We start from the raw sequence: 20719 nt of genomic DNA, 5'->3' as shown, positions 1-20719 counted from the left end.
AAGCGTCTGTGTGAGTGGGGGAGGGAGGGAGTAGGGGGTGGGGTAAGGGGGTAGAAGGGCGGTGAATTTGTGGGCGAAGAAGACTCAGCAACAAAGTGAAGAGAAAAAAAACGTCGTGGACGCTGTGTGTGTGTGTGCGTATGGGGGTCCAGGTCTTCGAGCGTCTCGGCAGCTCTACGGACGCGGTACACAGAGAGCCGTATGCCACAGGCGGCCGCTTGTCGTTCTGGGATCGCTGTGCGAACGCGATACTCTGGGTGCGGGCACAAGAGCTAATGCTGCCGGGGAAAGCGAGAAAAGGGGTGTGATTGTGTGGTGTTGCCTTCCTATGGAGTGTGCTGTTGCTTTGCAGTTGCCTGCCAACTCCCGGGCATCGTGCGAGACCCTTCTCTCGTTGCTCTCGCTGTACTCCGTTGACCAACATGGGCGCGCGCGGGATTCGGCCGTTTTGGTCGTTCAGCTGTCGCCGCGGTGCACTTTTTAGCGCTGAGTTTTACCGATTACTGTTCGCAGTGGAGTTCACTCCGCTCCTGTGCGGTCGCGTGCGGCACGCATCTGCGCGTGTGTGCGTCCTGTACCTTAAAGAAGAGGGAATCAAACAGTGACGAGGACGGAGGGGTCCACACAGGGGCGCGTCGGGGGCAGGCGGAATCGACGGCGTCTCCTCTGCGCCTGTAGTAGGTGGTATGTGATGCTCTCCTCCACTGAACGCTCACCACCGGCCACCAATGCTCCACCACCGGTGAAGAACAGCTTTTCGCCCCCCCCCCTCCTTCCTCCCTGTTTCTTCGTCTCTCTTATCCCACGCAGTGACGCATGCGCCATGGAGGGAGGGGGAGGGACGGAGGGAGAGAAAAGCGGATCGTCAGGTTTCGCTGCGTGCCCACGCCTGCTGAAGTACCTTTGCACACGATGTCAGCCGGCGCGCTCTTTTTCGTCTCACACTCGCAGGCGCAGCCCCCCTCCCCTTCTCTCTCTCTGCCAGGCGAACGCTACTTCACACGGTACACATAGATCCCTTGGATTTGCTCCGCCAACTCACTCCTCTCCTCTCCCTCTTCTTCTTCGCTGCTGCGATAATGGTGATGGCCGCCACCGAGTTCGTGAGCATGGCAATCCTCGTCGTGCGGGTCTTCGTTGCTGTCGATGTCGAGGCCGCCTCGACAGCGTCCGCGCAGCCTCAGAAAGGCTGACGCCACGTCGGCCGTATCGAGCGGCTCCACATATGACGTCAGCCACGCCAGCGGCGTTGACGTGTCTCCTGCATTTGTTCCTTTCTCCAGCTCAAGTGCCTGCGACCACACCTCCTCTGTGAAGGCGCCGAGTGTTTCCTCGAGAGCTGGGCTGCACACAAGGAGCTGCCCAGAGCGGTGCACGAGGCGGCGCAGCTTCAGCCAGCAGTGGGCGTGTTCCACCACTGTGGCACAGAAGTACTCGAACACGTTGTGCATCACGACAAGAGAGCTGTCAGAGAGGGCAGCTGCGGCCGCGCCGTCGAAGCAGTTGTTTTGTAGGAGCCGAATGCTTGACGATACATCCGCCAGCTTCGCGCTAGCGCCGTCGGCCGCAGCGGGCGGCAGCACCGAGTTTAGCGTGGGGGCGTTCCACCGCCGGGGCGCGAAGAAGCGACGTACGACGTCCTGGGAGATCTTCACGAATGCCGCATCCACCTCCACACCGACTAGCTGTACATCCGCCGCTGTGTCGCCAGCATCCGCACCCGCAGTCGCGGCCCGGCGTGGTGCCAGTAGGCCCCACTGGAGTGAAAACGCGCAGGCCCACAGAACAACACCAAGCCGAGAGCCGACATCCACAATGGACAGCGGCCGCGATGTCTCGTCAGAGGCAACGACCTCATCCAGGAGGTGTGGGAAGAGAAAGCAGCTAAGGTAGAGAAGCTGGTCTTGTGAGAGGGAGTGTGTAATGAACTCCGTCAGGCCAAGATCTGTGCCGCCGCAGTGGCGGCAATACTCACGCGACACCTTCTTTTCTTTCACGAGCTCCTCGATATCGTCTTCCGAATAGAGGAACGCATCCACGGCGTACACAGGCGCTGCGACCACCGCAGCCCCGTTATGCGCATCACTACTCGCCGCTGCGGAGAATAGTGCCTCCGCGCACGGGGAGCGAGCCCTCTTCTTGGAAGCGGCGTCAACAGTACCCAGCTGAGGCGCTTGCAGCTGTGTTGCGCTCGCGGGAGCCGTCGGCTCTGTCAAGACGCCGAACGGCATACGCTGCTTAAGGAAGTCGCGCACCCGGTCGAGACAGCGGTCCACCTCCTCGACCGCACCGACGAAGGCTTCTTCATCCGCGTCGCTCTCACCTGGTACGTTGTCACCCCTACTGGGTGACGATGACGGGCCGCAGGAGGGGGAGGGGAAAGAGGCGGGGGCAGTGGTGGTGCCGCTGTTACCGCATGCATCGCACCCCTCTCGTTGCTCCTCGTTGCCGTAGTTTCTCAGCATCCTGCAGAGCCGCTCCACCTCTGCCGGCTTCCAGCTGCCCATCTGGTGCTTTTCCAGGGTCGGCATCAGCGCTGACAGCATCGATTGGACACGATCCATCGCGCGGCTGCGGTGCTTCCTGGATGATGGAGAGGGCGATGTAGGCCGGGAGGGAAGAAGGGAGTGTGTGCGTGTATCGTCGGCGGTGGGCCTGGCACGATGCACATGCGATGTACGCAACAATGCCGACATACCCGTTAAGGATGGGAGCAGCAGCAGAAGCAAAGGGTAGGAGGAAGCCGTGAGGGAGGAGAAGGGGAGGGGGCGACATGATTCCTCAAGTAGTCGCACCTGCGCCCCACGTGAAGGGGGGCCCCTGACGCATGTCTAAGAGAGGAGAGAGGGTACTGATAAGGGTGAGCACGACACATGAAACCACTCCAGGTGAGGAAGAGAGGGTATGTGTGTGTGCGTGTGTGTGTGTGTGGGGGAAGCGCTGATCACAGAGGACCGCTTCGCGGCGTGCCGCTCTCCATCTCACTTTGACGGTATGCGTCATTTCAGTTTCTTTCGTGACGCACTGGTCTCTGTTTGGTTTTGTTGCCTCGCGGAAAGACGACAAGAGGGGAGGTGGAAGGGACGTGTGTGTGTGTGTGGGCGGGGGAAAGGGCGGCGACGCGCATTGGCTGGTGCGGACGTCTCACGCCCGGCTCCCCCCCCACTCCTTCCACCCACACAGGCGCCTTTCCTCCATCTGCAGAGAAAAGCACGCTCCGCGTATTCCGCCCCAGACCCCGCCTCTTACACCCGAGAGCGCGTCAGAAGACGAAGATGTTCCATGTGTAAACGTAGCATCCAAAGCCGGTGTCCACGCAGCAGAGAAAGCCCTTAAGCATGAGAAGGCTCAAGATGTCGGCCGCCACTTCAGTTGTGACGTGCATCTTCTCTGCCAGCCCAACGTCACTCACCGATTTCAACTCCCACGAAGCCTTTGGGAACTCGTTGGTGGTGGGGACGTGCACCGGAGAAGCTGCGATGCGGCTGCTCTGTGGCGCGTGCGACGACGTCGCCCTCCATGCGTCCTGCACGGGCGAGCCTTGCGCGTTCACCAGCCGGGGCCCAAGCAGCGTCGCCAGCTTTGCCAGCAGCAGGGAGTCGTTTCGACTCACAAGCGCTTTTCGTCCAGACTGCAACGTGACAAGGTCGTAGCAGCTGCCCGACATCTTTGTGGTCATATAGGTGCATGCATTCAGCACATCCAGCGGCGAGACCAAGTCCCCACCGCGCGCCCTGTTGTACAGAGCAAATAATTCAATGAGAGGAACGACCGGCATGCCACTGAAGAGCGCCGAGTTGCTCTCGTGCGTCATCCAAGTGTGCAGCTCCACCGCCAAATCTTCTTGGAAGCGGGAGTCGCTGCTGTTGCTGCTACTGCGCGTCACCAAGGTACCCAGACCGAGCGTGGACTCGATGCTCTCAATCTTTCGCTGCTCCACCGCGGTCTCGCTCCCAGGGTCCGATCCCGCCGCCGCCTCGTTGCGCTCACGCAGGCGCCGAATATTATTCACGAGCGCGGAGGCTTTGTGCATAACGTCGTCGATGTCCTTGAGTGTTTCGCTCATGGCAGCGGACTGTGCGGAGGCTTGCTGGACACCAGCAATACCGACCCCACGAGGGACGGGTGGTGGCGGACTCGCGCTGGGCGCCCTTGCCGTTGAGGCAGGACTTGCAGCGCTGCTGGAGCCCTCTCCATTTGCCACCGCTGTGGAGGAAGTGAAGGCTGTGCCTTCCGCCGCGCTCCGCTGCGGTGGCGCTGGCGAGCGTGCCGCTGCTGCGTTCGCTTCTGTTTGCAGCCACGCCCTTTTCTCAAGGACGTCGGTGAAGGCGGCATAAAACCTGCCAGCGCCACCGCAGCGGAAGGACAGCTTCACGTAGGTGTTTTGCGGCAGGGGCACGACAATCTTTGCGCTGGAAAAGGGCCCAAAGCCGCTCGAGAGGCTCGGCGCTTGTCCCGAGCGCCGAACCAGCTCCAGCGACAGCTGCAACACCATCGAGGCATCTGCGTCGTCCTTGTACCGAAGGTGGTGCGTCGTCAGCGACAGCTTGCCATTTTGACGCTCTGTCTTCTCGCCTCCGTTGTAGAGGGCGACCCCGTGCTGGACCAGGACGCAGACCTCGTCCGCCGTCAGTCGTTCTCCGTCTGCCTTCCACTTCCAGTAGTCCATCGCACGAGATCCGTTGCAGCCGCGAGCACCTTTGCCAGAGCCGTTTGTGACAGTGTGCGAAGCACCGGTGCGCTTTGACACACGCCAGCGGATCTGCGGATGCGCCAACGACGACGGCGACCCCCCCGACCTAAACGGAGAAGAGTTCCAGAAGAGCGCGGTATCTCTCTCCCTCTCCCAAGCAAAAGCACGCACGAAGGAATTCTTTTCGATTGCTCGCTGCCGCTGCTGCGGCTCACAGACGATGGCGAAGAACGCGTGAGGTGTGTGTGTGCTAAAAGGCAAAGGGAGAGAAGGCCGAGAGGGTACATACACACACACATATATATATGTAAAGAGGAATCACGCAGGGAGAAGCTCCACACGTGCGTGAGACAGAAAGGCCACTTGGACGTGCTGTAGAGTCACAAGAAGAACTTCATGTGACATTCTGTGTGTGCCCGTGTAAAGGAGAGGGGAGGAAGCGGGACGCGGCCAGCAGAGCACTCCTCACCTTGCGTGAGACGTCCACAAGACCACGAACCGCTTCTCTTCCTTTGCTCTTGCAGTCGCTTTTCTTTGATGTGATGAGGCGCTTGCCGCGCGCCGCGTCCAAACTGTTTCCATGGGGGCAGAGGGGCGCCGCGGGACGGGATGTGGGAAAGGGCAGAAAAAAGAAAGCAGATATGTGCATCGACAGGAGCAACCCAGGCGTCAACGTCTGTGCCGTGACGAAGGCTGTCCCCCACAGCTTGCGCGACGTGAGGTGACCCCCTGCCTGCCGCTGTTCTCCAATGGCCCTTTCCGCTTCGCGACAGCCATGTGCAGTGCCATAAAACGGTGGTGCCTGCCCTGCACTGCTAGTAGCAGAGTCGGGGAGAGAGGCGGTACCCTTGCAGAGCCCCCCCTCTAAAAAAAAATAACAACAACAGCGCCGCACACCTTTAGCCGGCGGGGCCGGCTTTCCTCATCTGTGAACGGGTGCTTTGGCAAGAAAAAGGGCGGGCTATTTCGTTGAGAAACAGCAGCAGTAGAGGCACTCTGCATTCCATGTCGCCAAGCTGCGCAACAGCAAGTGCCTGTCTGCGTCGGCTGGCACGCCCATCATCCTTGACGGGCCGCAGAAGCAAGAGTACCTCTTTCTTTGACCGTGGCGCCGGTGCACAGAAGAGCGGGTCTACCTTCTTGGCGCTTGCCTGGTCATTGAGGTTCTTGTCAGTGGGCGTCGAGGTTGGCCGCACCTCGCCTCTTTCGCGTTCGTGCACCAGCGTCGTCTGCGGCTACCATCGCTCTTGCTTCCTCTTCCTCCTACGTGGGAAGGGGCAACGGCAGCGACTGCCCCCCGGGCCACGATTCCATCTGCCGACCACCCTTCGTGCACAGCACCCTTGAGGCAGAGGCATGCTCGACAGCCACCGTAAAATAATGAGCAGAACAAAGCGGACCGAAAAAAAAAGAAAAGAAAACGCCGTGATGTGCGTGGCAAAGGAGTTCAGCAGCACAAGCGCCCGACACCCACGAGAGTCGAGGTGAATCCTCGCAGGCGGCACAGCGGACAAGAAGCCGCCACGGGCTTAGCAGAACTTGCGCCATGTCTAGCAGCATGCCCTTCCTCCCCACCCCGCCCCTTCGTTGGAGGCACCCGTGGCGCACCACTACTTCCTTTTTTCGTTTTTCGCCCGCATCCGCTTCTGCGGTTTACGTTGCTGCGCGTGTGTGCTTGCCAATGCGCCATCTCTCTCCTAGGCAGAATTCGCTGACGTGCTTTCTTTGCCTTGGCCCCTCCGACAAGCTCGCTTGCCGGCACCTTCGAGTGAGAGAGGGCCACCGAGAGGAGGGCTGCAAGGGAGAGAGAGAAAAGGGGGGGCAGGCAGGAGGACACCTGCTCACGTGACGAAGGACCCCCTCCCCCTGGCGGGTCTGCCACGGCTACTGAAAGGGTGGTAGCGGCTTCGCGTCGAGCTGGCGAGCCTCTTCGTCGCGGTCGCGCTCGAACCCGCGCGAGTCGAACCCTTTCTTCGCCATGAGCTCCGCACTTTCCTCGCGCAGTCGCTTAAAAATCTCCTCAGCTTTGCCCTGAAGCACTGCGTCGTCGGGGTTTAGAGCGTACTCGTCGAGCACCGACTGCAGTTGCTGCCGATTCTTCGAGTTCCACGAGGACAGCGGGATTTGCCCGCTGCCGCGCGGCAGCGGCTTCGCTTGTGTTGGGCTGGGACTCCAGGCTATCGTGTGGAACACCTCAAAGGTGGCAGGGATGAGGCCGTTTTGCTTGTACATGGTGTCATACGCAGCGCAGGCGCAGAGCAAGACGTCGCGCTTCATGGGCTGACGCATGTAATGACACGCGCTTTCCCCCATCACCGCCAGGTGCTCCATCAAGTGGAACGGAGTTTCGTACAGCAGCAAATGTCGATCGAGGTCGATCGTGGGAATGCTAAAGCCTGCCTGCAACACGAGCGTTGATAGACCCGCCCCGTCAATCATGGGAGAGACGTGCGGTGTGACGCCGCCGAGTGCCTCGGTCTGTGCCATGGAGAAGCACCCGCGCAGCTCGTAGAGAGTGTTGCCGCCGAACATGGCGTTCAGGAAGAAGCCGTCGCGCTTGAGTACCTTGCGAATGTTTACCATAGACGTCTCCAGGTCATTTACCCAGTGCATGGAGAGGCATGATACGACCATGTCCACCGACTTGTCCGGGATGCCGAACGGCGAAGGCTGCTCCTCATCGCAGCAGATTTGCACGAACTCGACGCCTGGCGGGATGATGTCCTTCATCTCCTCGTAGTTGCGGTTGAGCCTGTCCTCGGAGATGTCCGTCTGGATGTACTGCTTGAGCCCGTGAAACTCTTTGCGCGCAATCATGTGCCGCAAATACCAACCCGTGTGCGCCCCCACCTCCAGTACGATGGGCGTGTCGCGCTTCACAAAGGCGCGACGATCCAGTATTTGTTCTGCGCACAGCTTATGAATATCACACGCGGGGGACGAGACGCAGCTGCGTTGCAGACCCTTCACCTTGCGGTCGAACATTTTGATGTTCAGACCACGCGCCTGAGCAGCGCGGGTCAGCACGAGCGGAGAAGGCATTCCTTCCGCAGAAGGGAAATAAAGATAGGCTTGCGTGAGTGTGTGCCTGCGTCTACGTGGAGGGGATGGCGGACGATCGTGTTCGGTGGGACAACAACCCCTTCCCCCACCTTCCTCCACTTTCCTCTTAGCGACCACGGATCAAGGGCTACAGCGCCGACCTCCTCCTTCCACTTCTCCTTGACTAAAAATAGAGAGAGAGGAGTAAGAGTGGCAATGGATACTAGCCGCACTGCACGCAGGCGCGAAGAAAGCGCCTCACACTATGTGAGGTAAAAGAGAAGGAAGGAATCCCGGACCACCAGCGGGACGGAGTAAGCTTGCCACCCCCCAAAAAAAACACCCGGAGGATATGCAGCGGGGGTAAAGCTGCGCGGAGACCAATGGGGCTGGTTGCGTGCGTGGGACGGATTCCAGTGGAATCGAAAAGGTTCAGAGGCAGGGAACAAAGCACTGCTGCTGTGGGCGCGTGTGTGATGAGGAGTCCGCCGACGCAGCGAAAAAGAGCCGGGCGAGGTCGAATACCCGTGGACACGCCACTCCTTCTCTGATCGTGGCGCGCTTCTCTCACCAGCGCAGAGCGAAAGAAGAAAGCAGAAAGGAAAGGCCGGCGTGATTGTTGCACGCCCGAAGGAGCTGTTTACCCGGACGAAGAGGGGGAGAGGAAGGATGCGAGGCGCTCACGGCGAGACGCAGAAATCCGTGACAGAGGCGCGTGTATGTGTGCGCCTCACAGAAGAGGCAGAGGGTACGCAGAGAACAGCAAAGGAAGAGTCGACAGCCACAGACGGACCTCGAAGCGGCTGGCGTGAGGGGGTGAGGGAAGGGGGAGCGAAACAGTTTACGCCTGAGAGGGTCCTCTCGATCTCTTTTCTTCTTGCGCGAGCAGGCCACGAGCGGCGGGGCTCAAGCGCACGGAAGCTCCGCAACTGCCGTTTTAACCGGCCGCCGCGTGTGATGGGATTTTCTTCGCCTCTTTCCATTTGAGATGTGGTGTCGCACGCACAAGCCGCAGCACCACAGGTAGTTCACCGAAGAGCCCTTTCGCAGAGGGGCCACTAGTGATGCACCGGTCTTGCGCAGTGAAGAGAGAAAAACGACGCTACTGAGGCAACGCGAGGCGACGTCAGGCAGCTCATTCCAGCGCAGCGTCGCCACTGCTGCCACTATTTTCCCTGGAGGGGCGGGGGCGGGTGGTGATGTTGCTGGACGATGGGCATCTCTTCACGTTTGCTTCGCTTTCTGAGTGTCGGAGGCCTCGAGCCGTCTGTTCTGCCACCGTTCACACACCTCCGCGAGGTGGCGCCCATGCGAATGGTGTGACAGCCGTGGCATTGACTGGCAGTAACACACAAGCACAGACACCGCTCTACATTCATGCAGATACACACAGATGCCCCACATTGAGCGACGCGTGCGTAGAGTCCAACAGACGAGGTTGGTCTAGGGAGGTAGAGGAAGGGAGGAGAGCTGCAGCGGATACAGAGAGAGGAAAAAGGGGTAATACGAATACATTCGGGGCGTTCATACACGCGCGTGCCGACGTCCACAGACCCCCACCAAAGGCAAACGAGAAAGAAGCACAAGCCCATAAAAGTACGCGTTTCAGAAGTGCAGTCAAGATAGGCTGCGGAGAGGGAGGCGGACGTTAGAAGGCGCACACACACCACCAAGCCCCCCTTCCTCCCGCTCCGGAACACGAAGGTGCACCCGTGCCGAATCGAGAAGGAGGAGAACAGGTACGCAGGCAACTTGTTCTGCACCGACAGACAAATCTAAAGGTTTCTCAGCTCCGTCTGCGAGGACTGTAGCGGGTCAGTGGGCTCTTACAGCGAATACGCTCATCAGCGACTTGGTCTCGCATGTGCGCTCTCTTCCGCGCACATGCACCGCGGCACCCCCCTCCCCCATTTTTTGGTTGCTATTCGTTAAGCCGCTCACTTCACATGCCTCAGCGCCGGATACTCGAAGAGCCGGGAGAGCGCTGCTTTCGGCTCGCCAACAACTGCCCTGCACGTACCATGTGCTCTTCCAAGTCTGTCCACCCAGCCTCATAGTGGCGGAAGGCTTCTAGGAGCATGTGATACTTGGTATCGGTGTCACTCGATAGCGCCGCCAGCGCGGTGCGGGCCCGCTCATCGAGCGCAGCGATATCGGAGCTCAGGGTGGTCAAATTCGCGTTCTGCCGCGACAGCTCGGCGTCTACCGCCCGCGCACTCTCCTCGACGCTGCGGAAATTCTCATCTGTGCGATCGCTGAGTTCGTCCAGCATTTGGCGCAGCCGCCCCACTCCGCTGTCGCGCTCGATGCGCTCTGCGCGCTGCTGAGCCTCTCGCAGAGCGTCGTGCATCTGCTGCTCCAAGTCGTGGCGGTTCTTTTCAAGATCGACAAGCGCCTTGCCAATGCTTTTGCGATGCGCCTCTAACTGGTGAGAGACCTGGTCCATGTCGCCGCCTAACGTGCTCACCGCTTCGCGCAGGCTAGAGGCTGCGCGGCTTGCGTCGTCTGCGAGCCGACCAGCTTGATCGGCATCTTGCCCTGCGGCATCTGCGATGCCTTTTGTATCCTGTACGTCTCTCGCTAGCCCGTCCACTGCCCTCTCCACATCGGCAAGGCGAGAGCGGACGTGTTGCAGCTGCTCAGGGCCCCCGAGCTCGCCAATGACGGACTCCAGCTGCTTCTGATGGTCACGAATCTCTCGCACGTCATCGACGATGCCGCCAAGGCGGTCGTTGAGGCGATGCTGCGCGTCCATCAGTTGCTGCTGTTGGCGAGCTAGACTGACCAGGACATTGTTCAGGTGGGAGCCGTCCATCTGATAACCAATCAGCGGACGGCTTTGAATGAAGTTGATGGTGTCTTCCATGACTACCACTGCGGCAACGACTTGACGTCACTCACCAGCCCGCCTCCTTGATGCGCTTCTACGGTACCTGCCGCAGTGTTCATCTGCAGAGGTGGTGAGCGCGCCCGTGTGCCAGTGAATGCGCATGTGTGTGTGTGTATGTGTGTTTACAAACAGGAAAGTGTTTTGCCGTGGGAGGCGAGGGACGATAGGAAAGGGCACCGGAGAAGAGGCGGCGATGATATTTGCGGATACCATGCGAATATCAATGGAAAAGACAAGAAAGATGCAGCACACCTGCTGGGGTCAAGCGCCCCCCTCTTTTTTTTCTTCAGCGGCCATCTAGCCACACGACGGCCTGACAGACACCCGCATCCATTTTTTGCGTATCCTCTCGCCTCCACTTTGATTGCTCCGCTAGGGATCATGGCACGTGACTCAATAGAGGAGGGCGTTGTGCACAGCTTACATGGGGAATAGTATATTTAGAGAGAGCGAGAGAGACTCTCGTGGCCACCTCGTCAGCGTGCATTCGCACGTGCGCAAAGCCACAACCACGACTAGGCACCCCCCACACAGGTGTGCACCACCTGACGAAGTCGTTACTCACAACCTGACTGGTGCATTTGTGCCCACCTCCCGCAGGGCAGCACCGCTGCAAGTCCGTAATGGCAGGCATCCATGTTCGCAGCTTTACGTCTTTGCTCGTTATCTCCTCGGTGCTTCCTCTTTGAGCATATGGGACAGCCCATGCTGAGGAATACACGTCTACGCGTCAAGTGATGAGGATGAATGCTAGGTGGTACTCCCGGAGTTGCTGAGGCTCTTTCTCAAGAGACGCCACAGCACCGCTGCCCGCCTGCGCCCGCGTGCCAGCGCGTGCGCATGTGCCGCGGGCTGCGTTGCTGCTTGCGGAAGTACGCACCACTCCTTAACGGCTTCCGGTGGGGCATGACCCTTTTTGAAGAGCACCGAAGCTCCCCCCTTAACACACACACACACTCACAACGCGCCTTTATCCCTGGTGTGTGACCTGTGGGAGGAAGGGGAGGGGAGGGGAGGCCAATGCACAAAGGCGGATGAGGAGGGGGGAGGGGGCAGGACAGCAGGGGGGGACCTGCGAACAAACAGGGAACGGAGAAGACAACACGTGGCGGTAATCGCTGCGCACATGAGGCGAAGCGAAACGAAGGGAAAAAGAGAAGGCGAATGCGCCATGAAGGAGGGCGTGGCACACGCGCGGCACTGCCTCCCTCCCTTCCCCCTCCCTCACTTGGATATGTGAGTGCCGGTGCGTGCGCGCGTACATGGGCGGCTAATTCTCTTCCATTTTTCCCTTACAAGGTTGCGTTTTCGAGGAAAAAAATTTTTGATGGACGGCAAACACCTCTCTGCTGCGCTTCCGTCTTGTCGACCAGATACACCAGCCAAAAAAGAGAACATGTGCGGAACAGATGGGGAAAAGAAAACAAAAAGGGATACGGTAGGGAGAAGAAAGACGAAGGGGTCTGCGTGTGTGCTTGTGTGTGTGTGTGTGTGGGGAGGGGGGAGGCCGGGGCTGCGGAGATCTGATACGGCTCACCCGCCCCTCCCCCTCCCCCTCCCAACTGGCCGAGTCTTCCGTCACGTGATGCCGAACGTTCCTGTGAAGCATTCGACTCGGTGGCGCAGACACGATGAAGGCTGGCTGGGAGGGAGGATTGCGAAAGACCTTCTTTTTTTTTTCACAGCATCCGCTAGCGCGACGAAGGGTATCGACGTGCTCCCCGTTTCCGTCGACAGAGGCGACGTCGCAGTTTAAAGCTTTGATCGAGCGAACTCGCAGCCTTTTGCGATGTTCTTCTGTATCACCGGCATCGCCTCCTTCAGCAGCTTCTCCTCGGAGGGGTGCAGAGAGCCAATCGGCAGGCGCTTCTCGATTCCGTTCACGCCAAGTATAACAGGAATCGCCAGGAACGGTGTTTCGTGTTGCCCGTCGGTGTCCACGTAAGTGTAAACAAGCGGGTTACCGGTGCCGGTCAGGCCCTCCACCACCTTCAGCGCGAACCGCGCACCAGCTTCCGCCATGGACAGGGTCGCAGACCCCCGCCCAGCCTTGGCCTTCACCACCTCCGTCCCCGCCACCTGCACACGCTTCACCATCTTGTCCAGCGTCCCTTGGTCCGGCAGTGGCCCCGACAGTTGGTGGAACAGCGGCACAATCGTGGAGTCGCTGTGCCCGCCAATAACTGGCACCTGATGCACGATTACCGGCTTGCGTACATCGTTGATGAAGCGTGTTGCGCGCAGCCCATCCAGCAGAGACACGCCCATAAGCCGGTTCTTGTCGTACACGCCAAGGCTCTTCAGCGCCTCCGCCGCGATCGCCACTGTGCTATTCACTGGGTTTGTCACAATGCAGAACACAGCCTTCGGGCTCGACGACGCGCACGTCAACACAATGTCGAGGATGATGCTGGCGTTGACCTTGAACAGGTCATCGCGCGTCATGCCGGGCTTGCGTGGTACACCAGCCACCACGACGAACACGTCCACACCCTTTGAAAGCTCCGCCAGCGCCGGGTCGCGCTGCACGCCGACCTTGCCTGCCGCATACTTCACCTGGACGCCGGCGTTGTCCACGTGCGACAGGTCCGCCGCGACGCCGGGAGCGCCCACAACGTCGAATAGCGATAGCGTACTCCCGTAGGGAAGCTGGCGCATCAGCAGTAGCGACAGCGACTGCCCAATGCCGCCGGCGGCACCGACAACGCACACGTTCACCATTTGTGGTGTGTATGTTGTGTGTGTGTGTGTGAAGGGGGCAAGAGGGAGAGGAGAGAGGCGGGGACTGTTGGGGATGGCTACGCGTGCGTCTTGGCCCCAAGAGAATATGTCGCGGTGAAGGAAGTTGTGGTGACGAGGGAAGGGAAGAGAGGGAGGCTGGGGGAGCGGCCGTCACACACGCACACACACACAAAGGGCAAAGCGTGCGCTCTGAAGCTATCCGTTTTCGTGAAAAGAGAACGTCGTGTGCGCGCATCATTCATAAAGGGGCGGGGTGAGGAAGGAGGTAAAGGGGACGCCAAGGGGAAGGGGCAGAAGCAGGGAAGGGATAGATCGGAGTCACCGCTGCAGCCTGACGGGGGAGGGAGGGAGGGTGCGCACGACAGAGAGCGACCCGTTGCCAGGCGCGTCAGGCTGAGAATGCCACTTATGCGCGAGGTTAAGGCGGGCGTCTACCGACGTCTGGACAGAGAAAAGTGGATGCTGCAGGGTACTTGGGTCACTGCGGTGGTGGAGAGAGAGACAGAGGTTCATGGAAGAAAGTTGTGCGTTCTTTTTTTTGTTACCATCTCGGCTTCTCGTTGGAAAAGAGGCCAGCAATGGTCGTGGATGAGTGCCGGAGGTGGTAATGGTGGCGGGGAGGTGCGCGTGTGTGTGCGTCTGTCGGCGGGGTGGGGTGTACCCGATACGCGGAGAGGTCGCCACGCACGCTGAGGCTTGCCGCCGCCGCCGCCATCCCTCGCGCATGAGGGCGGCTGCGTAATCGAACAAAGGAAATAATAATAAAGACGCTCGCTCGTACGGGAAAGCAGGAGCGTTGGGCCCGGAGAAGCCCCACAGACGCGGATCGCGGCATGCGAGCGTACGTGCGCTCTGGTGTCTTCAGCGTCTTGCCACCGTTTCTTCTTCGCCGTCACTCACCCCCTCCTCCACCCCAAAAGCTCTACCAATCTCGCCTCTGTTAGTTTGTGCATGTATATAACGTTGCCTAGCGCTACGCCGTGCTGAAAAAGGAGGCCGTGGCGGCGACGGCCGACCACGAGTCCATGCAACGAGCATCGAGCAGACCTCTGCCACACCGCGACACGGCAACACACTGCACGGGGGGGGCTGGTGGTGGTGTGCGGAGGGGCACGAAAGGACGCGGATACTACGCTGAGCCACAGAATTTCCCACGAAAAAAAAGGGGGCTGTGCCGTTCTCCCTCACTTTCGCCCCAGCGCAATGTTCGGCGCTCGGTTGCCTAGCCGCGTGTGTGCCACCGCCTCGTGCTCATTTGCATCACAACCCTCGACCCCGTCGGGCACGGGGCGGCGCAGTGCAGACGGCACCCCCGTATTGGAACCCATCGCCGCCATCGTGCTATTCTTTTTAATGAAGAGCCCCGACGAGGACATTGAGGAAGGGCGGAATGGGCTGAAGGTGTGCAGGTTGCCGCTGGAGTTGCCGCGAAGCGGCGCCGTTGCGCTACTTTCGTCGTTCGAGGGGAAGGGATGTGGCTGGGTTTGTGGAAGGCCATGAGCACCGTCAGCCCCCGAGCCACCTCCACTGAGTGCATTGGAGGGGGGCGACGCCGCTGCGCTGTTGCGACGCGAGAAGAAAGAGGTCAAGATGGTGCTGAAGCCGCCGCCGACCGCAGAACTGGACCCCCCGGGGCCTGAAAAGGAGGTGTTGGCCGACGACGAGACGCCGGCCCCACTGACAGCGACACCAAGCCCAGTTGCATGGGCGGCCGCAGCGATGGCGCTGTCGCGCTCCACCACCTCTGCCTCGCACAGGTCCAGGCTCGTGCGAAAATCAAGGTCTTCGCGCAGTTGCTGAAGGCTCTTTTCCTGCTTTTCGATGACGCTCCGCAGCGCATCCTCTCTCTGCCGGGCCTGAAGCACGATCATCTCGCGCTCGTGCTCCATGGAGCGGAACTGCGCCTCCAGCTCCGTGACGGTGTCCACTTGCTGTGCAACAAGAGCCTCCCGGTGCTGTTCAATGAGGGCGGCATGCGCCCTCTCCTTCTCAGCGCACTGCAACTGCAAGGCAGATACTTCTGCGCGCAGCTGCTCCACTGTCGCGCCCATCTCAGCAAGAGCAGCTCCCTGTGCCTCCAGCTCTGCGCCGCGCTGCTGCGATATCTTCTCCACGTCTGCAAGTCGAGCGCGGGTCACCTCCTCTGACTCGATGGCTTGGGCGAGCTCCGCCAGCACAGCTGTCTTCTCCGCCACGAGCTGGGCAAGCGAGGCTTTGGTCTCCTGTAACGTCGTCTCTAACTCCGCCATGGTGGCTGTGCTTGCCGCCAGCTGCGCCGCAGTGTCTTCCAAGCGGCTACGAAGCTCGGCGCTCGTCTCCTTCTCCGCCGCCATCTGCTTGCTCATGTCGTTCTGCGTCTTCGTCATCTGCCGAACCTGACCATGCGCGCCGCGGAGGTCCGCCTGCAGCTGTTGCACGACGGCCCTCTGCGCGTCGAGTTGCATCTGCACTACCTCCATCTCAGCTGCCTTGGCCTCGGTGAGGGCAGCCAGCTTCTGTTCGTATTCAGCCTCCATGGAGTGACGGAGCGCGTCCAGAGACTTGGCCTGCGTCGCCGCCAGCACGGCGTTCTCGGCGGCCTCTCGCCTCCTTGCCTCCTCTGAGGTAATAAGGTGCCTTTGGGTCTCCCGTAGCTGCTGTGCGATGGCAGCGACCTCCTCGGCCTTGGCCCGCCGCTCCTCCGCAATGACGCCTTCGAGTTGTTGGACAGCGGCCTCGTGCGCAGCCGCCGCTTCGGCACTCGTTTCGTGAGCACATCGTAGCTCAGCTCGCAGAGTAGACAAGGCCTTGGCATGGTCGCTAGCCTGCTCCTCACGCTGCTTCGCTTCCGCGGCCAGTGACGCTTCCGCCTCGCTCAGCCGACTGCGCACTTCGCTGAGAGTGGCGTTAAGGGCACTGACCACAGCCGTGTGCGCCTCCGTCGCGGCGTTGACCTCAGCGCGCCGCTGTGCGGCCGCCTCGAGACGAATAGACTCTATCGCGGTCTCCTTCGATGCGACCTGCTGCCGACACTTGGCCTCAATTTCGCGCAGTTGCGTCTCGTGCGCCGCAGCGGCGTCTGCCGCCTCCGCCCGCTGTCGCTGCAAATCCTGCTTTACCGCCTGAATCACGCCATCTTGTGCAGCGAGCTCATCAGCAAGGCGCTGCATGTGCGCCTCTTGCGCCTCCCGTGACTGCGCCAGCGCCGCCCGCAACGCGGTGGCTCTATCGAGGACAGAGGCGAAAGCCCTTTCGTGGTCTGCCGACGCATTTCGGGCCTTCGCCCTCTCGCTCTGACGCGTTGCGGCCACCCCGGCCAGCGGCGCCGTGGCGGTGCCTTGCTGCGCGCGCTGGCACTCTAGCCTCTCTGCCACCTGGGTCAGCCGCTCAGCGTCTGCCGTCTCCGCCCTTGCCTCAATGGAAGGGATACCTCTCTGCAGCTTCGCATCTGTCTGTGTCAAGGCACGCTCAACGTTGCTTTGAAGGACTTCGACGAACGCGGTGTGCTCCGCCTGCGCCGCTGTCAGCTGCTCTTCCACTTTTGAAGCTGCCTTTGCAGATGCTTCACGATCGCGGCCGAGTTGCGTGCGCGCTGCCTCGAGCCCCCGCTCAAGGGCAGCACGACGATCGGCGTGCGCCTCCTCTTGGTGAGTGAGCTTCTGCTGCAGCGCTGCCCGTTCTCCCGCATGAGCTTCAGCGGCTGCAGTGGCAGCCTTTTCGCTCGCCTGGAGCTGCGACTGCAGCGCTGCCAGAGCGGTCTCGTGCTCGCTTGCTTGCTCAAGACCTCGCCGCACCTGCACCCTGCGCGCGTCTTCGGACCTGCGCAGCTTATCCTCCGCCTGTCGAAGCTGCGCCTGCAGCGATGCAACAGTTACTGCGTGCGCCTCTTTTTCTGCCTTCATCGCAGCCTCCGCCCGCAGAACCTCTTCATCGTGCGCGGCCTTCAAGGAGGCCGTGGCTTCCTCAGCAGCGGCTGCGGCCTGCATCTGATCCTGCAGTTCCGCTTCCAGGCGCTGTGAGACAGCCGCACTGCGCACCTGCTCTTGGGATAGCCACCCTTGGAGATCGAGAAGCTGCTGCCGCAGGTGGGACGCCTCCTCACGCGCGGCGCGCATTTCCTCCAGCTCTTGACGCATAGCCTCAAGGGTACCTTGGCTCCTCTTGAGAGCCTCCAATAACGCGGCGTGTTCCTCTTCCATTGCTGCGTGAGCCGCTTGCGCTTCCTCGAGGCGAGTGCGCTGTTCCTCTGCAGTGCACTGCCATTTGGCAAGGCTCGCCATCTGCTGCCGCTCCACTGCGGCCGCCTTCACCATTTCGTCTCGCGACAGCTGCCAGACCTGCTGCACATGCTGCCTCGTTGTTGCCTCCTGCTGCAGTAGGTGACCGCGCCACTTCTGTTCCTCGTCAACGACGGTCTGCGAAACATACGCATACGAGAAAACTGGGCGCTCCTCGATGGGGCCTGTGAGCAACTGGCGCAGATCCTTGCTCTGCCGGCGCTCGCCTTTGAGGGCACGCTTCAGCTCCTGCACCTCTTCCTGCAGCCTTCTCGTTGCTTCCGCATGCTGGTCGTGCAAGTGCTTCTCTAGCAGCTGCAGCGCGTCCTGCTCGCCTTTCAACTCGCTCTTGAGCCGTTTCACCTCCAGTTGACTCTTGCGAAAGGCGTCGTTGCGCTCCTGCAGCTGGAGCGCGAGTCGCTTCCTTTCCTCCTCGAACTGCGCCTTCAGCTGCGCTTTCTCCATAAGCGTCTCGGAGTCGCTCTGCTGCGGATACGCTGGCGCTGCGGCCGCAGTTGGCGTTGACACGTCCGATGCGGCGCCGGCCTTCGCTTTCTTCTTTTTCTTGCCTGCGCCCTTTGCGCACTGCCCTGAGGGCGGTCGTGGTGACATGATGCAGGGGCTGTGCATGCGCGGCGAGTCCGCCCGCATCCGCACCACCTCCTGCTCGAGCTGGTGTTGCAACTCGCTGATGCGCTTGTCCTTGTCCTGCATCTCTTTCTCTCGCTTCCGGGCAGCCTCTTGCGCTTCCTTGCCGTCGCTGAGCAGCTGCCCGTACTTTTTCTCAAGTGTCTTGAGGCGCTCCATCGTGCTCTGCAGCTCCTGTTCGGTCTGCAGGTGCAGCAAATTCTCCGCCTCCAAGCGGCGCACTTCGGCCTTGGCCTTCGCCAGCTCTTTCGCCGTGCCCGCGGCACCGGCGTTCGCGGGTTTCAGTGTCGATGAGGTGCATCGGGAGGCGTAGATGGCGGCCAGCTCGCTTGACTTCTGCTCCAGCTCGCTGCGCGTCTCATTCAGCTCCTCCTCCAATGCCCAGATGCGCTCCTGCAACGCGTCGACGTCGTCGTCGCCGTTGCCCACGGCCTTGCCCTCTGCACTCAGCAGCGCCTTCAACCGCTGCACCTCGGCGGTGAGCAGCTTGATCTGCCGCACCTGCGGGTCCTCGTTCACCACCACTTTGGTGACAATTTGCTTCGCCCGACTCGCGTACCGCAGGGTCTGGCAGGCCTCATCGAAGTTCGACGGGTGCGGTGAAACGGTTGCCACCATCGTCGTCTTGCTGTTACCGCCAAGCGAGTCCATCAGCAGCCACGTAAGAACCGAGTCGCGATACGGGCAGAAGACGTGGCGCTTGCCCGACGACTTATCAGCGAGGGCATCAATGACGCGACCCAGGACTGTCAGGGATGAGTTGATCACGACACCCTCCTTGAATTGGTCTCCCTCGACATGGTGCGCCCCCGTCCGCTCCGACCCGGCAAGGTCGACGAGATTCACCTTGCTCGACACCTTCGCCGAGGTGCTGTCCGTGTCGGAGATGCGCATCTGCACGAGATGCAGCACAAAGATGGCGTGGCTGCGGCTACTTCGATCATTCATCACCGTTGACGCTGTGTGCCGGCGCAGGTTGCCATGCCGCAGGAGTCGAAGAACTTCTCCCTCGTCGACTACGTGCTTCCGCGTCAAATTTTCCACGTACGGGCCAGCAGACTTGCTGTGCCGCACGCGCAGCTCCACGTTGCCGCCCCCGCTGCTCAGGAGGTCCATGACTTTCTCTCGGTAGATTTCGTAGTACTCCACCTCGACGCGAAAAGAGTGGCTGCTGTCCTGCTCGCGCTTCTGATGCAGCTCCGCGAAAAGCTCCCGCACGAGGCGTGGTACAATTCCCTGAAGGCCGACCTCCTCCCCCGTGTAGAGGCTTTTGCTGTCTTGGTGGCGGCTCCGCCGCGATCGCGTCGCAGCCGCATCCGAGAGCGCCGACAGGCTGCAATCTCTCGGTGATGACCTGTCCCCCGCTAGAGACATTGTATCTCGTTGGCCGCCTGTGCTAGGTATCATGGAGGCAAACGACTCGGTGTGCAGCTCCGCAGCCTCCTCCGCGCTCACATCCGGCGTCCAGCGCAGCGGGCCGTTGTACGCGGTGGCAGCACGGCGAAATTTCTTCACAGGGGTCGGGGTCGCGGTCGCGGTCACAGACTTCAGTTGTGCATGCGCACCCATGACAGTCGAGCCAAACGTCCCCGGTGGCCCCATCATCGTGTAGGTCTTGCCGCTGCCAGTTTGGCCGTAGGCGAAAACGCATCCGTTGTATCCAGCAAGTGCGTTGAGCAGCACCGGCCGGCCCACCTGGCCGTAGACAGCGGCCTGATCGCGCCTGAGGCAGTCTAGCAAGATGGGGTTCCTTGCGACTTCCACAACGCCCTCCTCCAGTGCTGTCAGGGCGGTCGGCTGGCTGCCGTTGTCTTTGGCATCCCCCAGCAAGAGCCGCTGCGCCTCATCAGATACGCCAGCGGCGGCGCTGTTGAAGCAGCGGTCGAAAACATACGTCGTCTTGGGCTGATAACCTTTACTCGGGTCCAGCGTGGTAATGTGGGAGGGGTTCTCGTCGCTGACGGTGACGATCGCCATTGGCTCCCCTCCAGCTTTGCCACGCTCGGCCGCGTTGAAGGGACGCACGCGCACAAAAACCTTTGTGGCACTGGTTTCATTGCGGGCCGAAAACGTTTGTCCGAACGGCGACACGGGTGCCGTCGTGCTTGTTGGCGAGACGCTGTCGCCGTCCATGCTGCGCTCTATGGCGACCGAGAAGGCTTTGGCTTCGCCGAAACACAAAGAGGAAAAGAGGGGTGGGACGGCGCGCACGTGTGCGTGCCGTTCGCTTTAGAGGGAGGTGTGAGGAGCGGGTGAAGAGGAGAGGGGAGCGCAGCTGTCCTTCCCTGAAAGGCACATGTGCCACAAAAGCGGTGGATGACAACAAGATGGAGGATCTAAGAGGTACCGCAGAGGGGTTTATCGGCGGGCGAGAGAGCGTACGCGTGCGCGTATGCGCTGTGTGTGTGTGTGTGTAGCGGAAAATGCGCGGGGAGACAAAAATGATAA

The 20719-nt window shown here is 60.8% G+C and overlaps 6 protein-coding genes across 6 annotated transcripts; all 6 read right to left on the bottom strand.

Annotated features, from left to right (window-relative positions):
- Positions 1–992: 992 nt before the first annotated feature.
- On the bottom strand, positions 993–2564 carry LSCM1_06265 (uncharacterized protein; the record flags this gene model as incomplete). Its single annotated transcript, XM_067323696.1, has 1 exon — positions 993–2564. The coding sequence occupies one exon, from the start codon at positions 2562–2564 to the stop codon at positions 993–995; it is 1572 nt and encodes a 523-aa protein (XP_067179325.1).
- Positions 2565–3262: 698 nt separating this feature from the next.
- On the bottom strand, positions 3263–4669 carry LSCM1_06264 (uncharacterized protein; the record flags this gene model as incomplete). The annotated part of the gene is made up of 1 exon (XM_067323695.1): positions 3263–4669. One exon carries the CDS (start codon positions 4667–4669, stop codon positions 3263–3265), a length of 1407 nt encoding a protein of 468 aa, XP_067179324.1.
- A 1908-nt stretch (positions 4670–6577) lies between these two features.
- Positions 6578–7735, bottom strand: LSCM1_06263 (uncharacterized protein; the record flags this gene model as incomplete). The annotated part of the gene is made up of 1 exon (XM_067323694.1): positions 6578–7735. The coding sequence occupies one exon, from the start codon at positions 7733–7735 to the stop codon at positions 6578–6580; it is 1158 nt and encodes a 385-aa protein (XP_067179323.1).
- A 1951-nt stretch (positions 7736–9686) lies between these two features.
- LSCM1_06262 (uncharacterized protein) lies at positions 9687–10601 on the bottom strand (the record flags this gene model as incomplete). Its single annotated transcript, XM_067323693.1, has 1 exon — positions 9687–10601. One exon carries the CDS (start codon positions 10599–10601, stop codon positions 9687–9689), a length of 915 nt encoding a protein of 304 aa, XP_067179322.1.
- A 1776-nt stretch (positions 10602–12377) lies between these two features.
- LSCM1_06261 (uncharacterized protein) lies at positions 12378–13346 on the bottom strand (the record flags this gene model as incomplete). The annotated part of the gene is made up of 1 exon (XM_067323692.1): positions 12378–13346. The coding sequence occupies one exon, from the start codon at positions 13344–13346 to the stop codon at positions 12378–12380; it is 969 nt and encodes a 322-aa protein (XP_067179321.1).
- Positions 13347–14551: 1205 nt separating this feature from the next.
- On the bottom strand, positions 14552–20404 carry LSCM1_06260 (uncharacterized protein; the record flags this gene model as incomplete). The annotated part of the gene is made up of 1 exon (XM_067323691.1): positions 14552–20404. One exon carries the CDS (start codon positions 20402–20404, stop codon positions 14552–14554), a length of 5853 nt encoding a protein of 1950 aa, XP_067179320.1.
- Positions 20405–20719: the final 315 nt, after the last annotated feature.

The sequence above is a fragment of the Leishmania martiniquensis genome, chromosome 19, assembly GCF_017916325.1.
Source record: "Leishmania martiniquensis isolate LSCM1 chromosome 19, whole genome shotgun sequence".
In the NCBI taxonomy this organism is placed as follows: Eukaryota; Euglenozoa; class Kinetoplastea; order Trypanosomatida; family Trypanosomatidae; genus Leishmania; species Leishmania martiniquensis.
Note: the sequence above shows the minus strand (reverse complement) of the source record. Positions and strands in the feature narration are given on the sequence as shown.